A 26,472-nucleotide genomic window follows, 5' to 3' on the forward strand; every position below is an offset into this window, starting at 1 on the left:
GGTGGTGGGAGATGTTCCTCTCTGGGTGAAAGAAACTGAGCTCCCCTAACATAGTTTAGAATCTTGCCTCCTGAATACTATTTATTTGTTTCCACTTAGTGTGTGAACTTCCTAAATTTAGTACCTTAGAAATAACTTTGTATTAAGATGCTTTATTTTTTTTAGAGTAAATATTTAAGAACAAAGGGAGTGAAAAAGGGCCGGAATGTTATAAGAGAAACCTGTTAAATTTCTTCCAGGAACTCTTGGGTCAGCTTGTGGTGGGACTGGCACATGTGCTGCAGTGTAGAAGTATGTGCTCTGCTTTTCAATGAAGTTTATGAGGTAACAGGCAGCTCCTTGTCTCCTGGCAGAGAAAACAAGTTCATACTGCAGATGCATTTCAACAAACCAGGTAGCTCTGGAATTGAGCTCCTGTCTTTGGGAATGTCTGCCTTTGCCTGTCCTTGAGGGGACGGATCCAGGTGTCTCCAGGGCACACTTGGCTTTGGCAGGACTGGTGCTGATGTTTTGCCCTGCACACGTGTGGTGCTGGCAGGCACTGAGCACCAGCAGGCGCTCTTTGTATGCCTGACTCAGGAATGCTCTGTGCTCAGGGTGACACAAAGATTGGTGCTCTGCTCAGCTGGCTTCACTTGCCAGATCATGGCATCTTATTTTCTTCCTGCTCGTCCCAGGTTCTGCTGGAAAGCTGCTCTGCACTGGTCTTCTGCACAGGAAGAACCAGTTCATTGTTGCAATTTAAATTATGCCTTGTAGTTGATTTATATTTGCATATTTATTTTGTAACCAGGAGTGATGCAGTGTGAGAAAATGTTCTTCTAAAGGGTGTAGTTTTTATTACTGTATATATAGCAACAATTGTAACATTGTTCAGCTATATTAAGAAAAATAGATAGAATTTCTAACAGGAAGAAAGCAGGAAAATTATACTCAGTTCCTCCATTCTGCAGTTATTTTCCCATTCTTTTGTGTATTCTTATCAGCAAGCTTTGTCTGACAATTTCTCTCTTGCTTCAACACTAATTACAAAAGCTTTGGGGCTTTGGTTGAATTGGTTGGTTGGTTTTTTTTTTTTTTTAATTGGTAGCTCTGCAAGTCAATCAGAAAACTTACTGCTGTGCAATTCAGGATTCATTTGGACTTTGACTTCTTTCAGTAAGCAGTCCAGAAAAAGAACCCTCCAGAAAGATCTGCAACTGAGCATATACTTCTTGCAGTGCCAACAGACTGGCAATAACTAATATTATCAGCTGTAATAGGAGAATATCCAGCTAACATGGTTATTGAATTACCATGCTCACTGCCATTATGCAATTAAATGCACCAATTAATTTTATTAATTCTATCTCTCAAACATTTCCAAGTTTCTCTTAAATACTTCCTAAAAATTTTGAACAATAAGATTCTGCTTGCAGGATTAGTTAGTGTCTATGAAGTTCTTTACTTTGAAAAATTATTGAAACACTTAAAAATATGAGCCTCATTTATTTTACTGGAAGAAAGACAGTGATATTTCTGCAGGACCTTATGGATATTTGCAATTGAATAATTTCTGTAGCCCTTTTTTGTTGATGGTTTTGTGCAGAGTGATGAGAAGAGGGAAAGCAGACAGCAGCTCCCCTCTTACTAAGTTTTGGATGTCCTGAATATAGGTATTGAAATTTAGAAGCTGAGCCCCTTCTGCCAACCTGGCCCAGGAGATCCTGAAGGGTCTTTGTTCTAAGTTTTTCCTGCAATTGCATATACATGTGTATGTCAGCCAAATACAGCTATGGCAGCTGGGGTAGAGTGGAAACACTTCTACTGGAGACCACTGCCTGCAATGCTCTGCTTTACTAAAACCAGATATATTTTCTTCTCCTCATTGAGAACACGTTATTTGAACTTGTTTTCTCCAAACTTAAAAAATACTTGAAGCCATATTTTATTCTGAGCTCTTCCACCACAGCCTTTCTCTGGGATGTAAGAGCTGAGAGCTGAGAGATTGTGTTTGACCATGGCCTGGCACTTGTCCTTAAGGAAAGGGTGTGCAGCATAACACTGCTATTTCTGAGATGTTTTCAGGATGGAATATTTCAGCTTGAGCTTTTTGGTTCCTACAAGCAGTCAGGACTTTCAGCAGCAAAAACAGTAGCAGGGAAAATTACACTAACAAAGCATGGGGAAGAAAAGGGAAAACAGTTTCTTGGGAGGAAACAAGCAGCACAACAGTGCAAGAGAACGTTCCTCTGCTCAAAACGGCCTTCTCCTGCACTCTTCCTTGTCAAATAGTGTTAGAGCAAACACAAACTACCACCCTCTGCCTGGCTTCCCCACAGCTGTCACATCACAGCTCGTGCAAGGCACCAGCTTCACCACTCTGCAGCTCCTGCTGATTGATAGGAATTATAGTTCCTGGACCCCTTTCATTTCTCTGCTGAGGTCTCACACAGCCAGCAGGGAAGCCAGACAAAAGCTGTGTGTGCCTGGAAGCAGCAGCCCTTCCATGGCAGTGCAGAGATGGATGTTCCCCTTCTGCTAAAGGAGGGCAGCCTGGGTACCTCGCCTCAATTGCTTTCAGTGAGTCATCGAGTGTGTATCTGATTCTCAGAGCACTGCTCATTGTTCCTAAGGCCAGCAAATATATGAAATACTGAATCACAGTTGGGTTATAATTAAAAAGCTCATATATTCAGCTTTATTTTGAATGTTACTAACAGTAACTGCAACAAATCTTAACCTGAACTCAGTTAAAAACTTTTAAATAAAAAATTTAAACCTGAGGTTTTTGTTACTCATAATCGATGGACAGAATAAACCAACTTCCAGTTACTGCTTAAGGTGCTACAGGAAGGGACTCAGATATTCTGTTGGTGGCCACAAAATAAAATAAAAATATTAATAATAAAAGTAATAATAATATTATTTTTAAGAAGCATTTCCATATTTACAGACCTATTTTAGTTTATATTTACCCCAGACTCCATTTGGAACAGAATCTGCACCCCTAAATCTCCCAGGTTGCCCTAAACTCCCTGAACAGATACACAATGGTACAAACACAGATTGTTCAAATGAAAGCTTTATTCAGTATTTTCATATAAATTCCACTTCAAGAGCTTGCAATATTTTGTAATTGCAACTGAGAAGAGAAACCAGCTGTTTAACTTTGCAGACTTACTTATAAACTAAAACAAATGCTTTTCAATCACCCCAAGCAAGCCATTAAAATCCACTGTCTCCAGTCCATGGTCTGTAAAACACTGTCTGCTGGTTTTTAACAGGCTATTTATGGTTTTACAGGTAAAATCAAATCTGCTTTTGAATCCTGGGAATTCCCCAAATTCTCCAGGAATCTCTGAAATCTGGCTCTCTGGAAATCCTCTTGGGCAAATTTAGCCTTTTGTGAGATCATAATGTGCAACACTTTTTGCTTTGTACGGAAACTTTAATTCAAGTTCTAGCCTGAAACATTTCACAAAGCTAAACCTGCTAATCACACAAATAGTTAACACAAATTCTAAGTTAAATAATTTAGCAGGTAGAAGGTAGGAGCACTTAAGAGGTAGATAGAAGAGAGATTGAAGAGGTCTGGCTGACAAAACAGAACCCAAGGGTTGCCACAGCTGATAGAAGGAGGTACAAAGACAGCTTTTGTACCAACAAGCAAAAGGATCTAAGGACTGCAAACCCTGTGCAAGGAATGGAATCTGTCATGGGAAAAGGAATTATCAAGGAAATCAAAAGAGCACATGTAAAGTCTTGAAACAGCTTGTGTGGTGTTGGAAAGCAGACAGGGCTCTTCAGGGCACAGTGCAAACAGGCAGCAGAATCACTCCTGGGAGCCAGGACCTGGACACATGGTGGCTACAGGAGAACATGAAGCTTTCTGGAAATCTCAGCAGAGCAGGGGAGAAGTGAAGGAGGACAACAGAAACACGGCACAGCGGTGATAGAGATTTGCATATCTGGGAATACTGGAGGAAGACAATTCAAGGAAGACAGCAATAATAAGGAAAGTACTAAAAAAGCGGAGACACAACTCAAAAAACAAATCAAAGAAACCAAGCAGCATGAAATTGTTTTTTACTCCCTTTCTGAGATGCCAAAATTTGCACTGAAATAAAATTTCTTTCAGGGAAGAAAAAAGAAAAAGGGGAAATACTTACACATGCACAAGTTAGTGAATTTAACTCAGATCCATGTCATGATCTCCCCAGCCCTCCCACTTCTAAAACTGAATATTGGAACTGGAGGATGATGCAGGCACAAATTTTATCTATAAAGGTCAAATTTTATCTATGAGGGTCACTTTCCTATTAGGAAAGTGTGGATTTCAATCTACAAATCCCCAGGTGAAGGATTAAAATGCATTTTAGCCTAAATATGAACAAGGATTATTCTATAACATGGGTAAAATTGAGCAGTCTCTGCACAGCTCCTGGCATAGCAAATGCTCAACAAAACAATTTTTCTTTTTTCTGTATATGCAATATATTTCTTTCTAAAAGCATCCCCAACTTCAGGCAGGCCCTGCTGTAAAAACACACACAAGTCTTATGCTGTGAAGCTGCCTTTCTAAGCAGAGAAGGTGGATGAAAACATGAGGCAAGGAAAGAAAAATACAGAGCAGTGAATTGACTGGCTCAAAACCACACAGAAGAAATCATCATCATTATCAGAAATTGCAACGACTGCCCCCTGCTCTCTGGCTCTCCTCATATTGCTCATAAAGCTTATGACATCATATAAAACCAATGGTGTAGTCAAAGAACTGGCAATAAAAACAGGCAAGCAGATAAAAACACTGTCTGATAGAAAATAGATCAGCCAGAAAAGACAACTCTTGGCTGAAACAGTAAAAGGAACGTTCCTTTGTCAAAAGCCAGCACAGCCCAAAGAAGGGTTAGCAGATGAGGAGTGTAACAGTGGCAATACCTAGAGGGCTCCTATAGCAAATTCCAAAAGCAGAAGAGTTTGCAGGAAGCTAGGACAGAAGGGAGGGAAATCTGTGCAAAACAGATGTCCTGGAAAAGCAATGTCTGCCTTAAATCTCACACAAGACAATGTTTTTGTGTAGAGCAGAAAATATTTGGTTTAGATACACAGTAAGGAAATTGAATGACAGCATGGTGCAAAATTAAACAATGGTTTAGGATATATCAAAAGTCAACTGGCCCTTTTTATAACTTACACTTAAGAACAAAGAATTAACTGGTCTCTGAGAGGTAGCGGAGAGCAAAGTGCTGTATTTCTTTGTGAAATGCAGGCTTTAAAAGTCATATCAGCTAAAACCACATGTATGGCATTTAACTTTACTAGAAGTAAGCAAAGAAAACTTTTAATCTTTTTTCCTAATATTCTGGTTTGTCTACTTAATACAATACAAAGACCTTTGCTCATATTACAACTAACAGCAGCTCCACAAGGAAACAAGTTTTGAGCACTCATTTGTGGATGTCTTTAAACATCTGCTCAAGAGATTTAGTTACAGGTATCTTAAATCGCTGCTGCCTGTGACCACTTCAAAGTGACAAAGCATTTTAAAGGAAAGATCCTAATATTTGGGGAACTTCACTAAAAGAGGAAAGCTATCCTCCTCAGAGGACATTAAAAGTGGAACCTACAAGAAAACTCTATACTATTTGATAAAACTGTACTAATAAACAAAAACAACTTTTCAGAAATCATAATGAAATGCATATACTTTGGGCTTGGAGTAACAGAAGGAGGATGAGTGCAGCAGTACAAAAAAATGTCTAAGAAAATAAAGAATTGTGCTTGAAAGGAAAGCATGACCAGCTGGTAACTCAGCAGCTGGCAAAAGCAAAGGAGGAGAAAGAATAGTGGTGAGTCACTGGTAAGGGTGCCCATGGCAGACAGTGTGTGAGGTCATGTGAAAAGCAAATGAGGTTTAGGGAAGTATCAAGAGTTACTTCCAATATGCTAAGAAGTACTGGTGATATCATGCATGGCCTTAATCAAGGTGAACTAGCCCAGGGAAATCCATCTAGTCAAAATCCACTAGTCCATCTAGTGTCCAGGCAGACATAGGCTGGAATGGGTGAAGAGAAGCACTGGTGGGACACTGAAGATCCTGTCACACAGGGATGCTGTTTATGATTTCAAAGAGAGAAGATGTGATGGATTCAAGATGAAGGAAAGCTACTTAGCAGGACTTGTGTAAATTGGAAGAGTGAACTGGCCACAAACACAAGAAAACTTCAAGTTAGAGCAGGCTCCCAGAGTAATGCGCAAGTAAGAACAAACCCTAAAAAATCTGGTTAAGAAACCCTCTTCTGGGAGTACATGTCATACATTCCTGCATCTCAGAATGTGAAGCATCCTGCATGTGTCCTGCATCTCTAAATAATAATCCAGGGACAGATATTACAGTAAACTTTCAAATTTATCAGAACAAACATCAGCCAAAATACACCAACCCTGAGGAAGCCAAGAAAACACATGGGACTAAATATAATAATTAATTCTCTTCTAAGAATAGAAAAAAGAACTTCAACTTCCACTGTAATACAGAATAAACCAGATTCCCTATCCTTCACTCCTTTCTCAATTGATCCAACAGATTAATAGTTGTTTTCTCAAAGAAATTCAAGCTCAGCAGTTACCAACTCTATGTTGCTGAAGTCTTGACAACTGCCTTAGCTGCATTCCTTTTTTTTTTTTTTGGACTGAGATTCTCCTGAACAAAACACAGTGAGCTTTAAGATTAGAGACATAGTTTTTAACAGATTCATTATTTGGACCTTTCTGGTTCACTGTTTGATGGCTAGAGAAGCAATGAGTGCAGCTATATTCTGACACAGACAATGAATCCTGGTGATGCTAAATGCAGACCAATCCCACCAAGTGGGACAATCCTTAAGAAAACATCCAAGTCATCTTGGATTCTACAGCCATCAGCTCTGCTGATCTTTTGGTTTCCTCCCCTATGGTAATGAGAATAATGAAGCTTCAACACACTTAGGCCCTCTCAGCTTACCAAACACTGCAACCATAAAACACACACTTCTTACCAACAGAAAAAACACAACCACCTCAAAAATGGTCCTGTATGCCATAGCAGGGCCAAGTCTCTAAAGTATTTTTTCATTAAAATATCAGGCAAGTGGTTTTTTGCTAGGAAATACACAAAAAGAAAGCAAGACTAAAAAAGAAAACTTGGTAAGTAAAAGGAAGGAAAAATTCAAGTAGACAACAAAGCAGGAGACAGGAAGATATAACAGAAATGTCTACTCCAACAGGGGTGGCTCTGGTGCTGTGACTACAAGTTAGGATTGATCAGAGTTAAATCTTCTGCAGAGGTTTAATACATTTACCATGCACACACACAAATAATTTTTCAGAACATCATTTGGAATGGGTGGCACTGATGTGACTAACTCTTCTAAAAACAGCTTCTAAATGATCAGTTTGAAATGCTGGCAAGTCTCACCACCCACTCTTTTGCAAGCGATCAGACAAAGGTTAGTAAGCACAATATTTTACTTGTTAGTGGAGAAACTATGCCACATAAACAATCTTGGGGGATGATTTTACTCTCTAGTATATTCTGTTGATCCAGTTCCTCTATGAAAATAAAAGGTCTGCTTCATTTTCGTCAGATTAAGGATTACTGCATTCTCACATACTTAGAAAAGGAGTAAAAAACCCTTATGAAATGTATTTAAAACAGCATACACAGAGCAAATAGAACTTGGATGGCATGGTTACAATAAAGAATACATGTATTTACAATATTGCATAAGTAATTTCACACAAACTTCCATTCCAAAACCAATCACATCAAAATAAAATAAAAAAATATTAAACTCACATTTGTTTTATTACCTATAAATCCTTAACTTCTATCCAACTTTCTTTATAAAAGCCTGTTGAAAATATTATACTTTTGATTCACTCTAGCTTAAACAGAATCTAAAATGATTTGTTAAGTATTACTGATCACTTAGTCTTTGTCTTAAGTTTCTAGATTTTCCATTTTCAAATTTCCTCTTCTTAAACATGGGCACCCCTTCTGTCAGGTCTCCAAGGGAGGTGACTGTCTTCTCTTTAAATATGACTGTTTCCTCTTCTGGATCCTCTAGCACTGGGGGTGCTACATTGTCACTCTCTGTACTTGGAAGCTCCAGGTCCACTTTTTCACTGGGAGAAGAAAGGAAAATGTAAAAGGGTTAATCTACATGCAGAAAGCAACATGGTGTACTGCAGTCAGCAACAGCTATTTTTATTTGACAAAACAGCTTTGAGCTAGATGCAGTCTTGTAGTTATCAACATGACAGGCATCAAGAAAAAACACCCATGTTCTTTGTTTCTTCTGCGTGGGCTGCCATAAAAAGTAACAAACGAATACCTCATTCTGTACAGAACTTATAGCATGGCCCAAGCACTCATTGTGCCGACAGTCCTGCAAGAGATAACAGGGCTGTATGTCTGTAAATTTAAGGCTATTGAAAGATGGGAGACAGTGAGTAGTAGGAGCAGTTCACTGCCAGAACAGCATTGAGTTGTTTGCTCAAGTGTCCATTCTGAAGGTACTGCACGGCAGAAGAGAGACCCAGCCAACCAAATCAGACAGCAATCCTAAGCTGGGAGAGGTGGCTTCGGAGGGCAGGATCACAGCCAATAATGATCCAAACAAATCAAAGACAACAACTAAAAATGACCTTGTTGTACATTCAGTTTTAAGGGGTCAGCAGCAAAACACGGCGTTCCACCAGGATAACCTGTGGCACAAACATATGACGAAGAAGAAGAACCAAAGAGCTGGCAGAAGGTTACCTAAATCACAGGTATTGCACCAGTACAACACTGGTGCAGAGATACTGGCCAATCCACACTAGAATACTTCTGCTACTACTGAGTGTTCGCCTGATGTCAGCTCGTGTACTACACCCAGTCTGGGGTTCCATGCTTCGAGGAAGACATGGATCTGGTTCAAGCACCCAAATAGGAACCACAAGAATGATGGCAAGTCAAGAAAATGTGATCGTTGTAGTATCCCAAAAGTGTCAACTTTCTGGAAGTGGTTGACACTGTTCCTAGACTGAATTTAAAGTAAATAATGAACAACTGCATTTGTCTCATTGACACGTATGATCATCTCAAGCCTCTCTGTTGAAGTACAGACTGATCTATCAGGTTCAGTGGCTGAAAGCACTTTTTACTACACAGTGCTTTCCAAAAACCTAAAAGAATTTTTCAGCTCAGGAGTCAAGGAGCAGTTTAGCTGGTGCAATTCAGGAGGTGTTACGTGAACATTATCATCTCCAAGAAGTGCATCAGTGCTTAATTTAGTATGAGCACTGTCCGAGGTCTACCTGCTCAATAATGTTGAAGAATGGAGAAAGCATAAGGAGAAAGACTTTTCACTCTCCAAAACCTATTTTTGCCAGACTCCTTGAGGAAGCCACAAGAAGAAGCTGACAATAAAAGAGCATACTTCACAAGGAAGAAACAAAAGATCCACCACAGGCATTATGCAGACAAACAAAACAACCCTTCTGATCAGATGCACTTCATGAAAACATCCACAGTTCATTGGTCTGACATGGGGGAGAGAGAGAGAGAAAGAGAGAGAGATCATAGGAACTCCTGGGGCAGCTCAATCAGTTTGTTGAAGGAGATGATGTAAGGAACATAAGCTCAGAGTAACAACATTTAAATATTTGATACTCAGCCTCTGAAAAAACAGTGCATGACTATGATTCTTAAATCACTTCAATTTACTTTGTACTCATGGTGAACTTGTACACAAAACCCAAAACACCACCTCTGTCTGCAATGGAGAACTATTACTTAAAATAATCACTGTGAAAAGAATTGTATTTGGGCAGTATTTCCAATCACAGTTGTGCTAATTCTGCCAGAATTCAGAGGAAAAAGCTTCAGTTCTTGCAAACAACACTATGAAAGTAAGGATGGTATAAAGATACTCACCCTTCTTCTTCTTCTTGGTCTTCCCCTACTTCTTTAAGTGCTTTCCATTTTCCATAAGGGTTGGTCACGTTAGATCCATCACTAGAGGTTTCTTGGGAAGCTGATGTACTCTCCTCTTTATCCGTGGTTTCTTCTGACTTAACTTCTCGCCATTTCCCATAAGGGCTTAACTTCTTAGCTTTGGGAGATTTTTTCCCTTCCTCTGATTCCTCACCATTATCTCCTTTCCTCTAAAGAGGAAAAAACCCATCTTAAGCAAAAAAGCCTAAATAAAAACATAATGTAGCTTTATTTTACATCTTTTATTTGCTACTATTATTATCTATTATTCATGCTTTTCAACCAAGAGTAACTTGAAGCAATAAATTCATATTGCAATATGTAGTTTGTAGATTTACAAACTTTTCTTCTTGAGCTTTATAGATGAAAAATATATCTTTAATGTCACAAGAAATTAAAGCAGGAAAATCCCATCTACCAAGGCTGAAGTTAGCAAACTTACAAACTCACTGGAAAACAAAGCTTAGCATATCTTAAAATAAAGATGAAAAATTTCAAATACAACTTCCTATACATGAAGATGCACACACTTATTGCTAATACCTGGTAGCAGTTTGTAATGATGCACAGTGATACAAAAGTATGTGTTTTACAATTAATACTTGTCTACAAATACATTTTGTATTTAAATTGCCTGTGTCTGTTCTGAATTACCAGCTTCAGGGAAACCATCTAACTCCACCAGAGACATTATCACATGTTTTATCTCAAGTTTAAATGTATTTATTTATTTATATATGTTTTAAGTATGTTATTGATACAGATTTTGTACTATGTGCTATGTTTTTTCTCAATTTAATAAGGAAAATACAACCATGTCATTTTCAGTCCAAAGTATGCCCTGAAGGCCTACTGGCAGTCACATTTACCAATGAAAGATTGAAGTCATCCTCACACTGAAATCCAAACCATTTTGTGGATTATTTCAGAGAGATGACAGTGACCTTTCTCATAGAACATCACATGTCTTGTAGAATTCAAGGTACTTCTGGTGTGTTGAAGAAAAGATCATGCTTTCTATTCTGGAACAGTGCCACTAATGAGCCAAATAATTGAATAAAGATTCATTTAATTAAGAAGTGCAAAATTTTACTTTCAGTCACACATTTCAATCTCATTTCAGTAAGTACAGCCTACCACAAATCATAAAAGATTCAGTTATAATTTTATAGTATAAGTTCATGTATGCAAAATAAATCTGAGGAAAACTTACCTTGAAGTTTGTTTCTGAACTCTCTTCTTCATTCTCACTGTCTTCTGAGTCTGATTCAGATGCTGTTTCTGCAGGCTTGTCAGTCTGACCCTTCTCATTTGAAGATGAAACAAAACCATCTGGTTTCTCCCATGTGGATACTGTCCAAGACATTTGAACAACCACATTATTTATGCTTCTTGTTTTGATCTGTTATTGCTTTGACAACATAACCTTTCAGAAGCAGTGCTGCCTTATGCAAAAATACAGCAAATAATTTAGCAAAAAGCTTTTGCCTTTGTTTGGTACATTTGTTTTAATAACTATAATCAGAAAGATAACATTTCTTCCCAGCAGAGACACAGTCAGGACAGCTGAGTTCACTGTTGATAAAACTTGTTTTAATTAGCTCTTACAAAAAACATCACACACGGTGAACTGTGACCCACAAGACTGTGGTCCCTCTCATCCTTACACAGGAGAGAAAAATAAATTAACTGCCCTGTAGATGTGCCTATTTGATTTGAGCGGGTCATTGATTACAAGGACAGGATAAAGTAAAGAATGGTAACTGCAAGCTTCAGGTCTCCAGGCAGCTAAACCTTTTTCTAGTGCTACTTTTCTTAGTAAGGTTAGGTCTCTAATTAAAAGAGCTCTCAAGCAAACAAGGAAATACAAACATCAATCTGTAAAGACATGGAAGTACATACACGATATGCACATACACAGATATCCTCATTTTCAATTTAAAAGTAGTATTGCAGTATATACACTGAAAAGAAATACTCAAATAAAAGTTGACTCAATGGTCTTAAGACTGGTTTTAATAAGAATATGGCAAAAGTACCCCAACTTTCAGTCTATAATTTTATATAAGCTTTCAGATGTAAAAAAACCCTACTTTTTTCCTAATTGCAAACAACACAACATGTAGGTGCCTAGATATATCTTGAAGAAATAAAGATGTAAGAAACTGGCAATGAATGGAATTGCATGAACAGCACAGTCTCTTAAGGGTACTGCTGTCACCTGGCTTCAGATCAGTAACTGAGCAAGTCCACTTTCCCAGGTGCCACAAAAAGACTGCAGTAGGTGCAGCCTCCCAGACTGGTAGCACCAAGCCTGGAGCCATCAATCCCCTAAGTTATGTGACTGACAAGAGACACTTATAGGTATTTATACCAGTTAAAAATTTGTCTTGCTGTTAGAGGATGGGATTACTGTTAACAGAACAGAGAAGTAATTTTCAAGCACTCCTAAGACACACACTTACAGCTATATAAAAGTGAGGGATCAATTTGAAATCTCAAAAGCCAAAATTCTGCCAAATCTGATGACTAGAAACATATTCTTCAGAAGTGTCATATATCCATGAAGTACTTAAAAGAACAGCAAACATAGGCAAAAATGTATCTGAACTTGAAAGGCAATGTTTAAAAATAACCAACATCTCCTTTCCCTTTCAAAGAAATTGCAAATTGCAAATCTTTTGGGCAGGGGAGTGGCCCAATGATTAGTTTTATTGGTTGGTTTTTTTTGGTTGTTTTTTTTTTCCCCTATTCTTGGCACCATTAGCAATGCCACTTCATACCCAACTGCAGAAGGAAAACTCATAGCCAGCAAAAAATCACTTGCTCTCCAGAGAGGCATCATTGACCTTAAAATGATTCAAATAGATTTAGAAAACAGATGCTATTCTGAGGGAGTTACCACAAAGTTCCCCATGTAGGGAGAAAAAAGTGGAAAAGATGTAGGAGGTAAGATTCTGTACTTTCTTATCAATGCTACATCACCAAGAGGAAAAGTTTGGAGGGGATTCTTAGTCAGTTCTACATGCCCATCAACACAAAATCCTGCCTTCTTCTAGTTTCCAAATTGTAATTTCAATATATATGTAGTAAAGACGAATGCCTAATTTAGAATTACGAGTTGAAAGTCCAAAAAAACCTCTGAAGCAAAAACATATGCACACTGACAATGCAGCCAGAAAGCCAGTGCTGACTTAAGCAACTATTTTATTTCAACTAAGACAGCAGCTTAAAAAATACAGAACTTAGTAAAAAATTCAGCTATTTGCAAAACAAAAAAAGAGGTTTTTCTGAAAACCTGCTCTCCCGACGCAGTGCTTAAGAAGAAAGTACTTACCTCCAGTTTGTGTGTTATAGTAGTAGGTATGACCATCTTCAGTGACACCTTCCACCCACTCTGCTCCCTAGGAAAAAGATACAGGAGCTCATGAAAAAGAGTTTTCAGGATCAGCCAATGCATCATTTATGAGTCTATTCAACCCTTGAGTACTTTTTGTCTGTGACCACCTTACTGATTTAAAGCTTGAATCCCTAATGTTGTTAGAAAGTATTAAGTACTTATACTAAGTATTAATACTTAGTATTAAGTTAAGTCAGTATCTCTGACTCCAATGAGATGGAATTCCATAACCTAAAATACTGCAAATGCACCTACACAATTATTTCTCAAACAGTGGATATTATGCAGTATGAGGCTGCATAATAACTGTTACCATACTGTTTAAATTTTTATATGGGCCATTATTTTACATGTTTGGGTTTTCTCAGAGTATTCACCCCTGAGGGTGTAATTTCCTATTTATGTCATTCTCTTTAGTGGAGACTGCTGAAAAAATTCTCTGGACTTAGGTCTTTGTAAGGGCTACAGAAAACTAGTACCAATAAATTGTATCACAAATTAAATATACACAAACAAATAAAAATTTATCCCAAAACAGAAAATTACAACAAATAATTACAGAATCAAACTTTGCATGCAAACAATTTTACCTCTTTACTAAAGCATCAATTTCAACAATGCACTTTTTTTCCCTACTGGTTAATAAATAAACATGAAATGTGACCGAAATTGCTGGTGTATCTTTGTGGGTATGTAATTTTTTTTTCAGAATCAGTTACAGCTATATAATCAGTCATTACACATGTCCTAACATCTTCCTTAAGAAAACAGTTTTCATCCCTTCTTATGCACACAACTACCTCCCTGCTCCTTAAGTACCAATACTGCCAGCTCTGTGTTGGGAAACTTCACCATGTATTATTTTGGTATTAATAAATGCATATATGTATACAGAGCTACACCAACAGGTTTTTGTGTACCTATACATTTGCTTAATACTCTCGTTAAAACTTTGCAGGTTTTTTGATAAAAGCACAATACAGTCAGAAGCTAAAGTTCTTGCTCCCACTCTGTAAACACAAAATATTGTACAGATAGTTCATGCTTCAGAATCATGCTTTCTCAAGGTTTTGCCCTCAGAAGTTTCAGTGCGCTGGTTTTGACAAAAGAAGCAAAAGGAAAGTTTATTTTAATGATAAAGAGGCCAAAACCATATAACCCATCTCTTTTTTAATTAATTAATCCAGAGCATTTGTAGACCTGTTGGTTGGAGGTTTTCAGCCAATACTGACACTAGGCACACTGAGTGTGACCTAAATGCTGAGAAGCACACTGTCAGTCTCACTGGTTATAGGCAGCCTTCAACATGCCCCTTCAAGTCCTTCCCACCTCTTACCAAGTCTGAGCAAAACCTAACATGCTGTAAAGCCAGGAGGGCTCCTGGCACAATGTACTGCAAGTATGCCCTTTAATTTCTGGGCAGTGAGTCCTAGTCCTTGCTAGAGATCTGGAATGTTCCCAATATCCTTAGCTCAGACTAAATAAGGGAGCAATCAAATGCTTGTTTTTAGCGATAGCGAAAATAACTCAAGACAGGACGAAGTCACTGAGCAGGGTGAGGGAGGAATGGCAAAATACAGAAATACAGCTGTGTGGTGTTAGAGATACTGGGGGCTGAAGGTGTGTGCTTCTGATATGGCTAGGATGAGCTAACTTCAAATTGATGCCAAGAAGGGAGTGCCTTCTCACCCCCAATCTGCTCTGCCCACATTGGCATTTTTTCTGATTATTCAGAATGCTGATAGCAAGGAAATAAGTCTCCAAAGCACTAACCTAAACTCTGATGCCTTCACTGCCTGAACTAGGTCACTGTCAGGGTAAATATGTACCAAGGACCATACAAGATTAGTTTCAGGACCACATCTTTCAGTGGAAGGCTACAGTAAGACTGACTTTACATATTGCAATGCTATGCACTGACTGGAAAGATAAAGTTGAAGTGCTGATTAACGGGTTGTGCAAAACCACAGGACAAGGGAATCAGAAAGTCAGAGTAGCATGCAATGTAATGATACAGAGCAACAGAATATCAAGCACTCTGAAAACACCAGGTTCTTTTGAACTCTAGTGTAAAATCCAACTTTGGCAAACCCAACAAAATTGACATCAAATTAAAGTGTATATATGACAACAATCTTGAAAACTGGGAAACATAACATCACAGGAGTGTTGGAAAAATCCTATTTTTAATGCTGCACAGCATAAAAATCCTGGAATGGTAAGTATCATGGGAAAACCCATTAATCATAATAAGAATTTTTGCTGCCTTTGGACTATTCTACAAATTTTTCTGTGCCTCAAATAAGGAAAATTAAGTAATGTACTAAATTACTAATTTTGCTGAATAATTGCTTGCATATAGGTTCCATGATCGTATGAACCCTGGTAAAACACAATTTATTATGTAACTGTATCATAAAACAAACACAAAAAAATGGGCATTCTTTTTTTTTCAACTACCACAATGCAGTCTCAATCTTGCCTTAGATAAAGGAAGCTTAACTACTCCAACTGTGTAATGTTTAGTTTTTATAATTACATTTCATTCAAAAAAGGTTTAACAGAATTTATTCAGAATTTCCCAAAAGCTTTCCATTTTGTGGGTTGAAGCATAAAATAAGTATATTCTGCAGGAACCCAACCATCAGTAATTACTTCTCTTCCCTTGACAGAGAAATTAGCCAAATAGAATTTCTATAGAAAAACTGCAGTTTATCATAAAAGATTTTACATATTCAAATTACATTTTCCTAACTTTAAAGGGCAAAAAATTCATCTTCCTCAATCAGACAACTTGCAAATTGCTTAGATTATTTAAGTGTTTACAAGGACAAAAAACTATTAATAATTTGATTACCGTTTGTGAGTTTTGAGAGTTGCCTTGGAATCCTTTTGGTTTCTCCCACTGTGATTCTTAAAAAACAAAAGCATATTTCACCCATTTCACATCATTCAATTTCATTTATATTTAATAATCTTTACTAAAAACAGATCTAAAGGATATGACACTGCTGAGTGCACACATATAAACAAATTATATAAATATATATACACCATGCTGGAATATGAATAATCCTTGACCTAACTATGGTAGGAACAATAAACCAAAGTATCATAGTTACAGCTGGCTTTACTGGAGCTAACAACCCTCCAGACTCTATTACTATGCCTGATACAGAGATATAGGATTTTCAGTTTAAGAAAAAATTATGAAATTATGAAAGACTACAGTAAATACTAATGTTAATCCTTAAATTTATAAGAAACATTTTGTAATATTCTCATTAATCATAAAAGAAGGTTGCTTTTATATTCTAAAGTAAATCACAACATGAAGCTCCTCAAGAGAAGTCAGTTAGATAAATCCTGTAAATGTGAAAAGACACAATGACTTTATTTCACATCCCTGATCACAAAGCTTCTTCAGGAAGAACACTGCTATCTTTGTGTACTTAACCCCTGGCAGGCTAAACATTTCCAGAAACTGGAATTACTGCATACTTCCATTATTAATCAACAGTAAAACCAGTCAGAAATTCTGGATACCCAAGTCGCAAATGCTGTATACCAAAACTCCATCTACATGTTCACATTTTAATTAACAGCATACTACTGAAAGAGCAGAGAAGTAAAAAAAAAATGCAGATAGACTTTTCTCACTTATATTTGGTAATTGTATCTGCACTTGCTCCTCAGTAGCTTTTACCTCCAGTTTTTGTGTTGTAGTAGTATGTATAGCCTTCGGGAGATAATCCTTGCACCCATTCCTTCGTTTCAATTTTTGAGGCATCCTGAGGTGTCTTTTTTTTCTTTTCTTTCTTTTCCTTCTTCTCTTTCTTTTCTTTCTTTGCTTTAGTTTCCACTGTGTTACTCTGTGTTTTACTCTGTGTTGAACTGGAACCTACATCATCTTGGAGAAAAAAATATCCTTGAAAAAAGAGTACTATTCTGAACTTAAATATTAGTCACTCTTGCACAACAGGAAATAGGAAACTTTGTTCTTATGAGTATTTTCACTAATGAGTGAAAATCATTAATGAGTGAAAATCACTCCTAGCAGGTGCACTTAAAGACTATATTAAAAGAATCATGCTTTTTACCACTACTATAGCATCAGAACAATGTCCAAATTTAAAATGATGAATTAGAAAGAGAAAAATCATAAGGACCAATGAGCTCTAACTGAACAACAAAAGAGAAAATAAAAGAGTTATGAAAAAGCTGCTATATGGGCCTGAAACTACAAATTTGTTTTTAAAGGATAATATGTCTTCAATGTCCAGAACAAAGGTACTTGTTGAGCTGCAAGCTGACTAGGAGATTCTCATCTCCACTGTTTCACACCAGTGGGAACCCAGCCTCTCCTACTCATGAGAACTTTTGCCTCCAACTGGCAAAAGTGAAACATAAAATTAATCAAAGGAAGCTGCACTGCTGATTCAAAGCACCAACTACAGTCTAACTTTCTGTTAACACATTGTTTAATTTTTCTACTCCAAATTTGATTGTTCCATGGATCAGGGGATACCATAGCTATAAATACTCTGTACTGCAACTTCTACTGCTGGCAATTTGCAGACCCCATTTTTTTAAAATGAGCAACAGTCCTGGAGGCCTTCTCTCTCACTCCTAAGCCTAATTTAACACAAAACTTTCCTATTCAATATTCTTTCAATTCTGTCTTTAATCTTCTGGCAGCTATATGAACTACCTGGCTTAATTCCAAGCCTTTTCATATCCTCTTGATATGCTTTCATTGCAGCCTCCTCCATTGCTGCAAATTCTTTTGACATGTTTTCTTCTTCTTTTGCCTTTTCCAAGCTTTTCTTCTTAATCTAAAACAAAACAAAAAAAAAAAAACCCAAGAGAATAAATTAAACCAATCTGATAATGAAAAAGAGCAAAAATAAGCATTTGTGCAATTAAGATATTTGAGTTACCTCACTAATTCTCTTTGCCACATTTTCTTTATGATTCTTTCCTCTTTCATGAAAATCAATGCTCTTCAAAGTAAGAAAAAAATCAAGAAAAGTAATATGTATTATACAATTCTAAAACAGTTATTTTTAGTTACTTAAAATTTAGTTGGACTAATTTTAGTTGAACAAGCCTAAATGTAACCTGTTCTGAGAAGACTTACAGCAAACACTACAGCTCTAAAATGGCTATAGGAATAAAGGAACACTGAGAAACATTCAACAGAGAAATTATAAAATGTCATAGTACTAGATTCTATGAGTAATCTCATAGATACTATGAGATTACTATAAGTAATCTCATAGTATTAGAATAAGATTCATTTTTTTTTCAAATAATACTGCTCAACACACACGTTAGAGACAAATAACAGGAAATCTGGGTTCCCTCTTCATGCTGTCCTTCAGGATTCTATTATCAGGAATTTTTTTGCCCCTATTCTCATGCGAACTTTTAAAAACCACATGGGTTATTTAGAGTTCCAAGTATTAGCTACTGCCCTTAATTACATTATGCTGCACTTCAGAAATATCTCATGAATTTAAACTAATCTGCAGGTTCAAAAATCTGAAAAAGAGAGAGAGAAGGAGGAAAAGGCAAAGAGGGTGAGTTGGGTAACTAAGGATAACAGAACAGTCTGCAAGCCAAAAAGCTGCCAGAAAGACTGACACCAGTAGGAGCTGGAAGGAGTTCAGAAGCTCAGGTACAACAGTGGTAGTCCTCATGTGGTTCTCACATAAAAACATCTGTGCTCATTTGTGTGTTCAGATCTTAGATGCCTAAGCCTGACCTTTGCACAAACTGATGTGCAGAGGATGCACATCCCAGGATGACTCATCTCGTTTAGAGACAGACTTTATAAATTGCTCAAATCCCTCCCTTGACATGTATTTCTCTTCACTTACTCCAAGAAGATACCTGCAGTTCATGTGAGCTAATTAGGTATCTTACTGTAAGCCAGAGGAAGCTTAGCTCTAGGAATACCCCTGGCATCCAGTCAGGAATGCAAAATCTACTGCTAAGGAAGACACCAATGTGTCTAGTAGTCTGCAAAAGGCATCTGCAAGTCTAAAACACCTTTGTGTAACCCAGTAATGCTTCTGTGGGCTGTGTGAAATGAAAGAAACCTGCTTTAAGAGCTCAGAGCACTGGCTGTACTGTGCCTACCACATACAAACAGTACAGATGCCAGGTTTTGCTTTCTACTTGCACATGAAAGCGAAGGACAGGCACAGACAGTTTCAAGACAGACCAAATGTTAAGTTACAGAACTCTAAGAATAAGCAGGGTCAGATATTTAGTTCCTATCTGTACTGCCAAGGAGAGCAGCAGACACCATCTTGTATGTGGGTATCTGGTTCTGATGCAATATATTTTAAGCACTACATGTACTACAAAGGCATTATTATGGAACAAATTGCATGCATCAAGAGACTAGTATCAAAAAGTGATGTTTAAAGCCTGTAATTCAAATTCCTAACATTTCAAATAATGGACATAGTATGGTAGACCATCATACAGGTCTGTTGTCTGCTATCCAGCACTTGCAGTAATCGCAGAATTTTTTAGGCTGAGATTTCCAGTAATCGGCCCTGGGGAAAGAAAAAAAAAGATGTATAATCTGAAACAATAACCAAAGCCACAGGTTTTCATATATATTTATATATATCAGAAACTAAATTTAGTCTTCATTGGGTGATTAAATACTAAGAGTTTGGTCGTTTTTTTTAAAACCAAGTCTACCAAGGGTAGCTGTATTAACAACTGTGTCTCATAAAGCACAGTTCAGTATTGGGATTTTGACCATCTGACCTCCAAAAACTGCAGAATTTTTACAACTGAGGCGGTGCTGTAAGAACCAGAGATACGAGACAAAGCAAGCCAGAGATAAACAAGCAGCTCTAGGTACCCCATTTAAACATGGAATGGTCAGAAAAGTGCAACTTGCACTGTTTTTCATAAAAATGCTGGATACTGTACACAGTGAACTCAGCAACACAAAGGTGCAGTTCTGGACAACGCTGAGCTACTGTGGGGAGTGAATCCCAGACCAGATCCTGACCTGTGGGGTCACAGACACAGCAGTAAATTGTTTGGATGTTTCAGTGTAAAAAAGCAGGAATTTCTGACCCATGTAATTAGATAAGCGAGGAAACTTGGGGAAATCCTTCAGAACTGAAAAGTTAGTATATCAAAGTATTTAACAAAAAACCAACAACCTCCAATGGCTGTTTGTTCATCAAAAACTGCTTTCTAATGCCAGATGAGACTTATGTATAAGCAATTCTATTTCTCATTGGCTTGCAGCAACAGACACAATGCTTTGGTTCACCAGAACACATTTGAACAACAGACTTCTATATTTTTAAGTTAAAATGACAAAGAATGAGGGACAAAATAAAAAAAATATTCATAATTACACTGTTAACATCAGAAAATTTGAATCTTGGCCTTTTGTCTGAAGACCACTGTACAAAATTCAAGGACAATACTTCCTGATATTCAATAAAACCAAAACTTATTCCATGCACAACAATAGCACCCTCAATCCTTATGATACGTGTGAGCAGTTCTTTAATTACAGAAACAGACCTGACCAACTCAACTCCTACAATTGAAGCAGGTATTAAAATATATTTTCCCCACCAGTGTTTCACACAAAAATGCAATTGCCAAGAGGCTATGATTATTTGAAAGTCTAAGTAAGTCTAAGTACAAAGGATGTACTCTGCAAAAATATATCAACCTATAAGCAACAGCATGGTTAGCAATGCACAGCTTTTCAAGCAATTTCCTGGAAATCTAGAAAGAAGCAGTTGGGCTTTCCCTGATTTAAACAGAAATCCGCTCATCCCTAAATGGTGTACTTTAGAACTGTGTGATTACTTAATCACACATTTAATTAAAAGGGGTTTTTTGAGACTTATACCCAAACATACTGGGGCAAAGCCCAAGAAATCTAATGCTCTGGCTGGTAAACCAGCTGAGTGGGAGGGAAAAATTTAAAGCTAAGAAATACCTCAAGATCCCTTTTCCTGCTTGAGCTATAAATTGTCTCTAAACCCTTTGACATCATCTACAATAAATTTCCAGCTAAATGCAGGGTCAAACCTCCTACAGCAATGGACCAATTTTGACAGAAAACACAAACTAAAAAAAGCCTCACTGCATGTTTTGGATGTGCAAGAACCTCTGCCTTCTTCCAAGTTTAACCTATGACAGGAGGCTCTTTCTCTTCAACAGAATCAAATGTAAGTGCTAAAATAAAGACTGCACAGCTGTACCCACCACAAGTCAAGACCTGAGAATTTGACAAGCCGTATTTTCACAGCTCTTTTTTACACCGGTTTCTATCCTAAATGCTGCTGGCCACCACATCTGTTGCAAACCACTGCAGCAATACATAGAGTAATCACTCTGGAGAACCTGAGGGCACACCTGTGACTTCAGTACAAATCCACATCTTGATAAAAGTCTTTTAGTTTCATCTCCTATTGGTTTTCATAAAAACCTCTCTCTACTGTTACATATAAAATAAATGTAAATGGTAGTGTGCACAGCTATCCTAAGAACCTTAAATCCTGCACTTCATGATTAATGAAATTAAAATTCTGTGGCTTATGAGCATAAATCTTATATACCAAATAATTCTCTTAAAATTTTTCTACTTGAGTTCACACCACTGGAAAAAAAAGAGCAAGCTCAGCTGAAATGTCCATCAAATAACACCTGCCACTGTAACAACAGCAGAACCTGCAAAGTTCCAGCGGTGCTGCAATGAGAGCAAACCAAAGAGGAATATTTGGAAAGGAGCAGCAACTGAAGTGAAACCCCACTTTATTGACGTGCTACAAGTTCTTCATGGACTACAGTCACAATTCAGATCCATGACAATTTTTAAGTCTGTGATTGTTTCATCAATCTGACAAATACAGACTTGAGAGTAAAGTAGTACAAAGGTTTTTTATTCTTGAATAATTGTGTACAAATAATGGGAAACAGCTATTTTATAAAGTCATTGCAGTCAAAATAGTACAGCTTTTAAGTCTCCTTGTCTTCTGACAGAGGTTAAGGTTGATTCTTGTTTTCATGTCTACAGCTGGGCCAGCCTCCTAAGGACTAGAAAGTTGGCCAGCTGGCCAGCACCAGTACAACTCCCTTTCTTCCTTTTAGTAAAACAAGGAGACAGTCTAGAGTACATCACGTCTGCATTGTCCAGGTTTGCAGGGTTCAGGTTTAGCACTGCACACATTTTGGCAGGTGTGGCTCCCAAAAGGGAGCTTGGTGACACAGACCCAGAGAGAGGTGACAGTTTTATTGTGAAGCTCTAACTTGGCAGAAGGGTTCTGGTTCTCTTTGGAGCCCGACTTTCCCAAGCTGGCTGAGCAAGTTGATTTGGTAGCCTGCTGCCAGGGAACAGGGCAGCACCAATACAGATGGGTACTGGGAAACCTCTGGGCAAACTGCTGTAGACCCAACCAGACTTGGAAATCCCATACTAACTCACAACCCATTTCTGTCTCCCCAACAACAAGATCACAAAGTGATCTTCTTTCAACTTTTACTGGTCATACCACTCAGAAGAAGAACGTACATTTTAGGGGGCTAAAGGAAAAGGAAGGAAAAGGAGGAAATGAACATCAAGCTGGTTTTTGGAACTCATGAGATGACAAACTCTTGGCCGCAAACAGCAGACTGGATCAATGTTAAAAATATTTTCAGATTTCTGAAACTAATTTAAAACATCAGAGTTAACAAGAAGACAAGAAAGAACAAGTAGCAACTCTGCATTTACAATGCCTGTTATTTGCCATTCCAAAAGATATTAAAATGATGAAACTCAGACAGAAAGCACTGAAACTCAGGTACTTATACTCTGCACAATGCATTTCTTGAGCCAGGAGAATCACACAGCCCATGCTGCAGTGACCAGGTTACACATCCCAGGGCAGTGTTTGGGAGTATGCAAAAAGGGCAGGTTCAGAAGTTACCTGCAGAGTAACTCACGTATTAGAGTCCAGGGCCCTGAACTCTCAACCTGCAGGATGCTTCTCCTCACAAGTTACTGTACCAGTAATGTTTCAACAGGTGGTGCAAACAGCTTTCCTTACACAGGGGAGCTTATAAACCCTCATAAAGTAGCTATCTTGGGCTGAGACAGCTTGGCCAAACTTTATGTGGAGATTGGGCCAGAGGATTTTGTTCCTACCATGTACTGAAATCAAGAGGGAAAGAGAAACAACTGGTTTAGGTGGTTCTGAACACAATGAAAAAGAATTTTATTGTACAAACAAAATCTGAAAGTATTTGCTTTGAATAGCTCTGTTCTAAAACATCTGACTTGAAATCTGGCAGGGATGCAGGGGGTTTGTATCAGGGGTAAAAAATGTGATCTGTCCAAATCAGAAGCTCTCAGGGGTAAAAAACAGAATACATGGGGCTCAGCAGACTTTGGTTTGAGTATCTAAAACCTCCAAACACTTTACAAGAATGTAACAGCTCACAGCTTTCTGCAAGTTTGAGCACTAAAGGGCTGCTATGTGCATCGTCACGTGTGAGTAAGATTCAAGTTCTTGAGTACACAAGCAAATTAATTCAGGGTAGATATTGCAGCGGTTCTATAACAGCCAGTCAAAAGGACAGAATCTGTTATTATTTCTGAACACTATTTGAAATACTGCATACTTCTGAACAAATGTAACACTTCTGTAACAGAAAGAAGTAGAAAAAAACAAAAGAAAAAAAAAGAATTCCATGTATTTCACAACAGACCCTCCTCCACATGGGAAGCTGTTCCAGAATAGCTAATTCTAATTCAAATATCCCAGTACTGGTGAGATCTAAAATTGCAATACTAAGATTGGCAGAGAAGAAGATCAAAAACGTTTTCTTGAACTGTGAAGTAGGTCCCAGTGCCATGGCCCCTAATGACTCACACTCTCCAATAATTCACAGCAACTCTGTTCACTCATAGTTTACTAAATGTACTCTAAAAACTCTTAGTTAAATACCCTTAACTTTTGGGAGGTTTTAAGGCATTTAAAAATAAGGTAAGGAAAAGACTATCCCTGACTCTGTGTGACTGTCCTGCCTAACCCCAGCTTGCTGGCTTTCCAACAGACCACACAATATATGGTTATATGTGAGCTCCTACAGAGTAGAGCCAGATGAGAGTTTCATCCACATGAGACATGGCAGTTCTCTGAAGGGCTTTGCTCTTCTGGCCCTCAAGTCAAATATATTTTTGCAAGCCCTTAGTAAATTCTAATTCACAACCCACATGTCTGCTTCTTTTTATCATTATATTAGCCCCCTGTGAACTACATACAAATTACAATATCCAATGGAAAACAGAGTCTGCAGGGGCTGCTCAGCCTGACCTGTATTCACATGAATTTGCTTTGCCAGACCTCTTTTCAAAATTGTAACTTACAGAATCATTAAGGTTGGAAAAGATCTTTGAGGTCATTGAGTCCAACTCTTAGCCCAGCACTGCAAAATTCACCACTAAACCATGTCCCTAAGTGACAAATCTATGTGTCTTTTAGCCACCTCCAGGGATGGTGACTCAACCACTTCCAATGCCACAAACGCTTTTAACATATAAGAATGCACAAAGATATCAGGGAAGGCAGCCTTCTGCACGTATGGAGCTGCAATTCTCTCGGTCATCTCCTCTAACTTCAGTTGTCTAAGTAGTGAGGTAGAGTTGTCTCACTTCTCCCTGTCAATAGATGGAAACTGTCATCTCAAAACCAGCACACTTTGCATCTGAAAGAGACACTTGAGAAGCATGTTGGACTCCTTAGGTGTATGTTTCATCCTTATACAGGAAACCTAAAGTGAACTGTCTGAGCCAGCTTTCAAAAGTTAAATATCTGAAGTCAGGGATATCTCCTGAGAGCAGAGGTCTGCTGCTGTAGATGCAGAAGAAGGATATGGGCTGTGTCAGGAAGAATGTGATAAGAATTAGAAGAGAGGAAAAAACCAGCAACATAAATTGGGTCAGGAATCTGTTCAGGTATAATTTTAGCAATAACTAAAATTAAGAACCCTGCTGTACCTAGCATCAGTCTGCAAGGCAGGCTCACACAGCTCACTATCAAGTACTGCCCCATTGACAGACCTCTAGAGAAATTTTTGATCACATCAAGATTCTTTTTTTTTCAGCAGGGAAGTTAGGATATTTTGAAAAATAACAGAAACAAGCAGATAGAAACACTTTTCTATATGCCCCTGTCACCTAAAAAAGACAGCAGCTTGGATTTTTACACATCCCTGTCCCCAGAATAATACCTGTTAATACCTGTGGTCAGGTATTAACATAAATTTCCTAATTAAAGGCTTCAAGCAGGTAATGCTGCCCAGGTAAAACCAAGTCATAGACAATTTTCTTCCTCACGCTTCGCCCAGAACCAAAGGCGGCAAAAGAAGCCGCCAGGTGGGGGGACCTGGGACAGGGAGCGAGGGAGGCCAGGGGGACGGAGAGAGGGGCAGGAGGGAGTGCAGGGGAGAGGGAGGGAGAGAGAGAGCGGGGATGAGAAAGGGTATAGAGAGAGGGTGCAGGGCGAGGAGCCATGGGCCCCATCCCTCGCAGCCCTCCCGCCCCGCTCTAAGGGACGCCGAGTGCCCCATCCCTGGCTCTGAGGGACGCCGAGTGCCCCACCGGCGGCAGGCGAAGCTACCCGGCCTGTGCTGGGGCGATAAGAGCAAGACAGCGCAGCCGAAACAAACAAACTGAAGAGAGCGGCAGGCCGGACGGGAACAGAGGGACCGGAGCGACAGTGAAACACCTCACTCAGCGGGCCGGGGGTCGCCGGCCACAGCCGGGGCACGGCCGCAGCCCCCCTGGCCCCGAGGTCCCCACGGCCTGCGGAGCTCCGGCCCGGCCCCCGCACCACACGCCACCAGCCCTGCCCGAGCCCGGCTCGCAGGGCGGGGGGCTGCGCCCGCTCCCTCCTGGCCCCCGGCACTCACATCGCCGCTCCCCCGGCACCTCGCCGCGCCGCTGCCCTGCGCTCCCCTCCGCTCGCCGCGCCGCTGGGCTGCGATGGGGCGGTGCCGGCAGAGGGAGGGAGCGCAGCGACGGGAG

The 26,472-nt window shown here is 38.8% G+C and overlaps 1 protein-coding gene across 1 annotated transcript; it reads right to left on the reverse strand.

Annotated features, from left to right (window-relative positions):
- Positions 1-3,046: 3,046 nt before the first annotated feature.
- WBP4 (WW domain binding protein 4) lies at positions 3,047-26,464 on the reverse strand. Its single transcript, XM_071448296.1, has 10 exons — positions 26,358-26,464; positions 19,900-19,972; positions 18,344-18,406; positions 18,115-18,238; positions 17,110-17,313; positions 16,261-16,316; positions 13,341-13,407; positions 11,217-11,356; positions 9,944-10,173; positions 3,047-8,148 (listed from the first exon to the last, which is right to left on the reverse strand). Coding segments are annotated over exons 1-10 (1,167 nt in total). The 5' UTR covers positions 26,360-26,464; the 3' UTR covers positions 3,047-7,940.
- Between the last annotated feature and the right edge of the window lie 8 nt (positions 26,465-26,472).

Source organism: Agelaius tricolor, unplaced genomic scaffold (genome assembly GCF_023055355.1).
Source record: "Agelaius tricolor isolate 1412-34295 unplaced genomic scaffold, bAgeTri1.0.p SCAF_26, whole genome shotgun sequence".
NCBI lineage: Eukaryota > Metazoa > Chordata > Aves > Passeriformes > Icteridae > Agelaius > Agelaius tricolor.

What these genes read in the sequence shown, in the direction of transcription:
- WBP4 (XM_071448296.1), bottom strand. An exon ending in CTACAACACAAAAACTGGAG is followed by an intron (nt 16,317 to 17,109) that starts GTAAAAGCTACT and finishes TTGTTTTTTAAG; the next exon opens with AATCACAGTGGGAGAAACCA. An exon ending in GACCAAGAAGAAGAAGAAGG is followed by an intron (nt 8,149 to 9,943) that starts GTGAGTATCTTT and finishes TTCTTCTCCCAG; the next exon opens with TGAAAAAGTGGACCTGGAGC.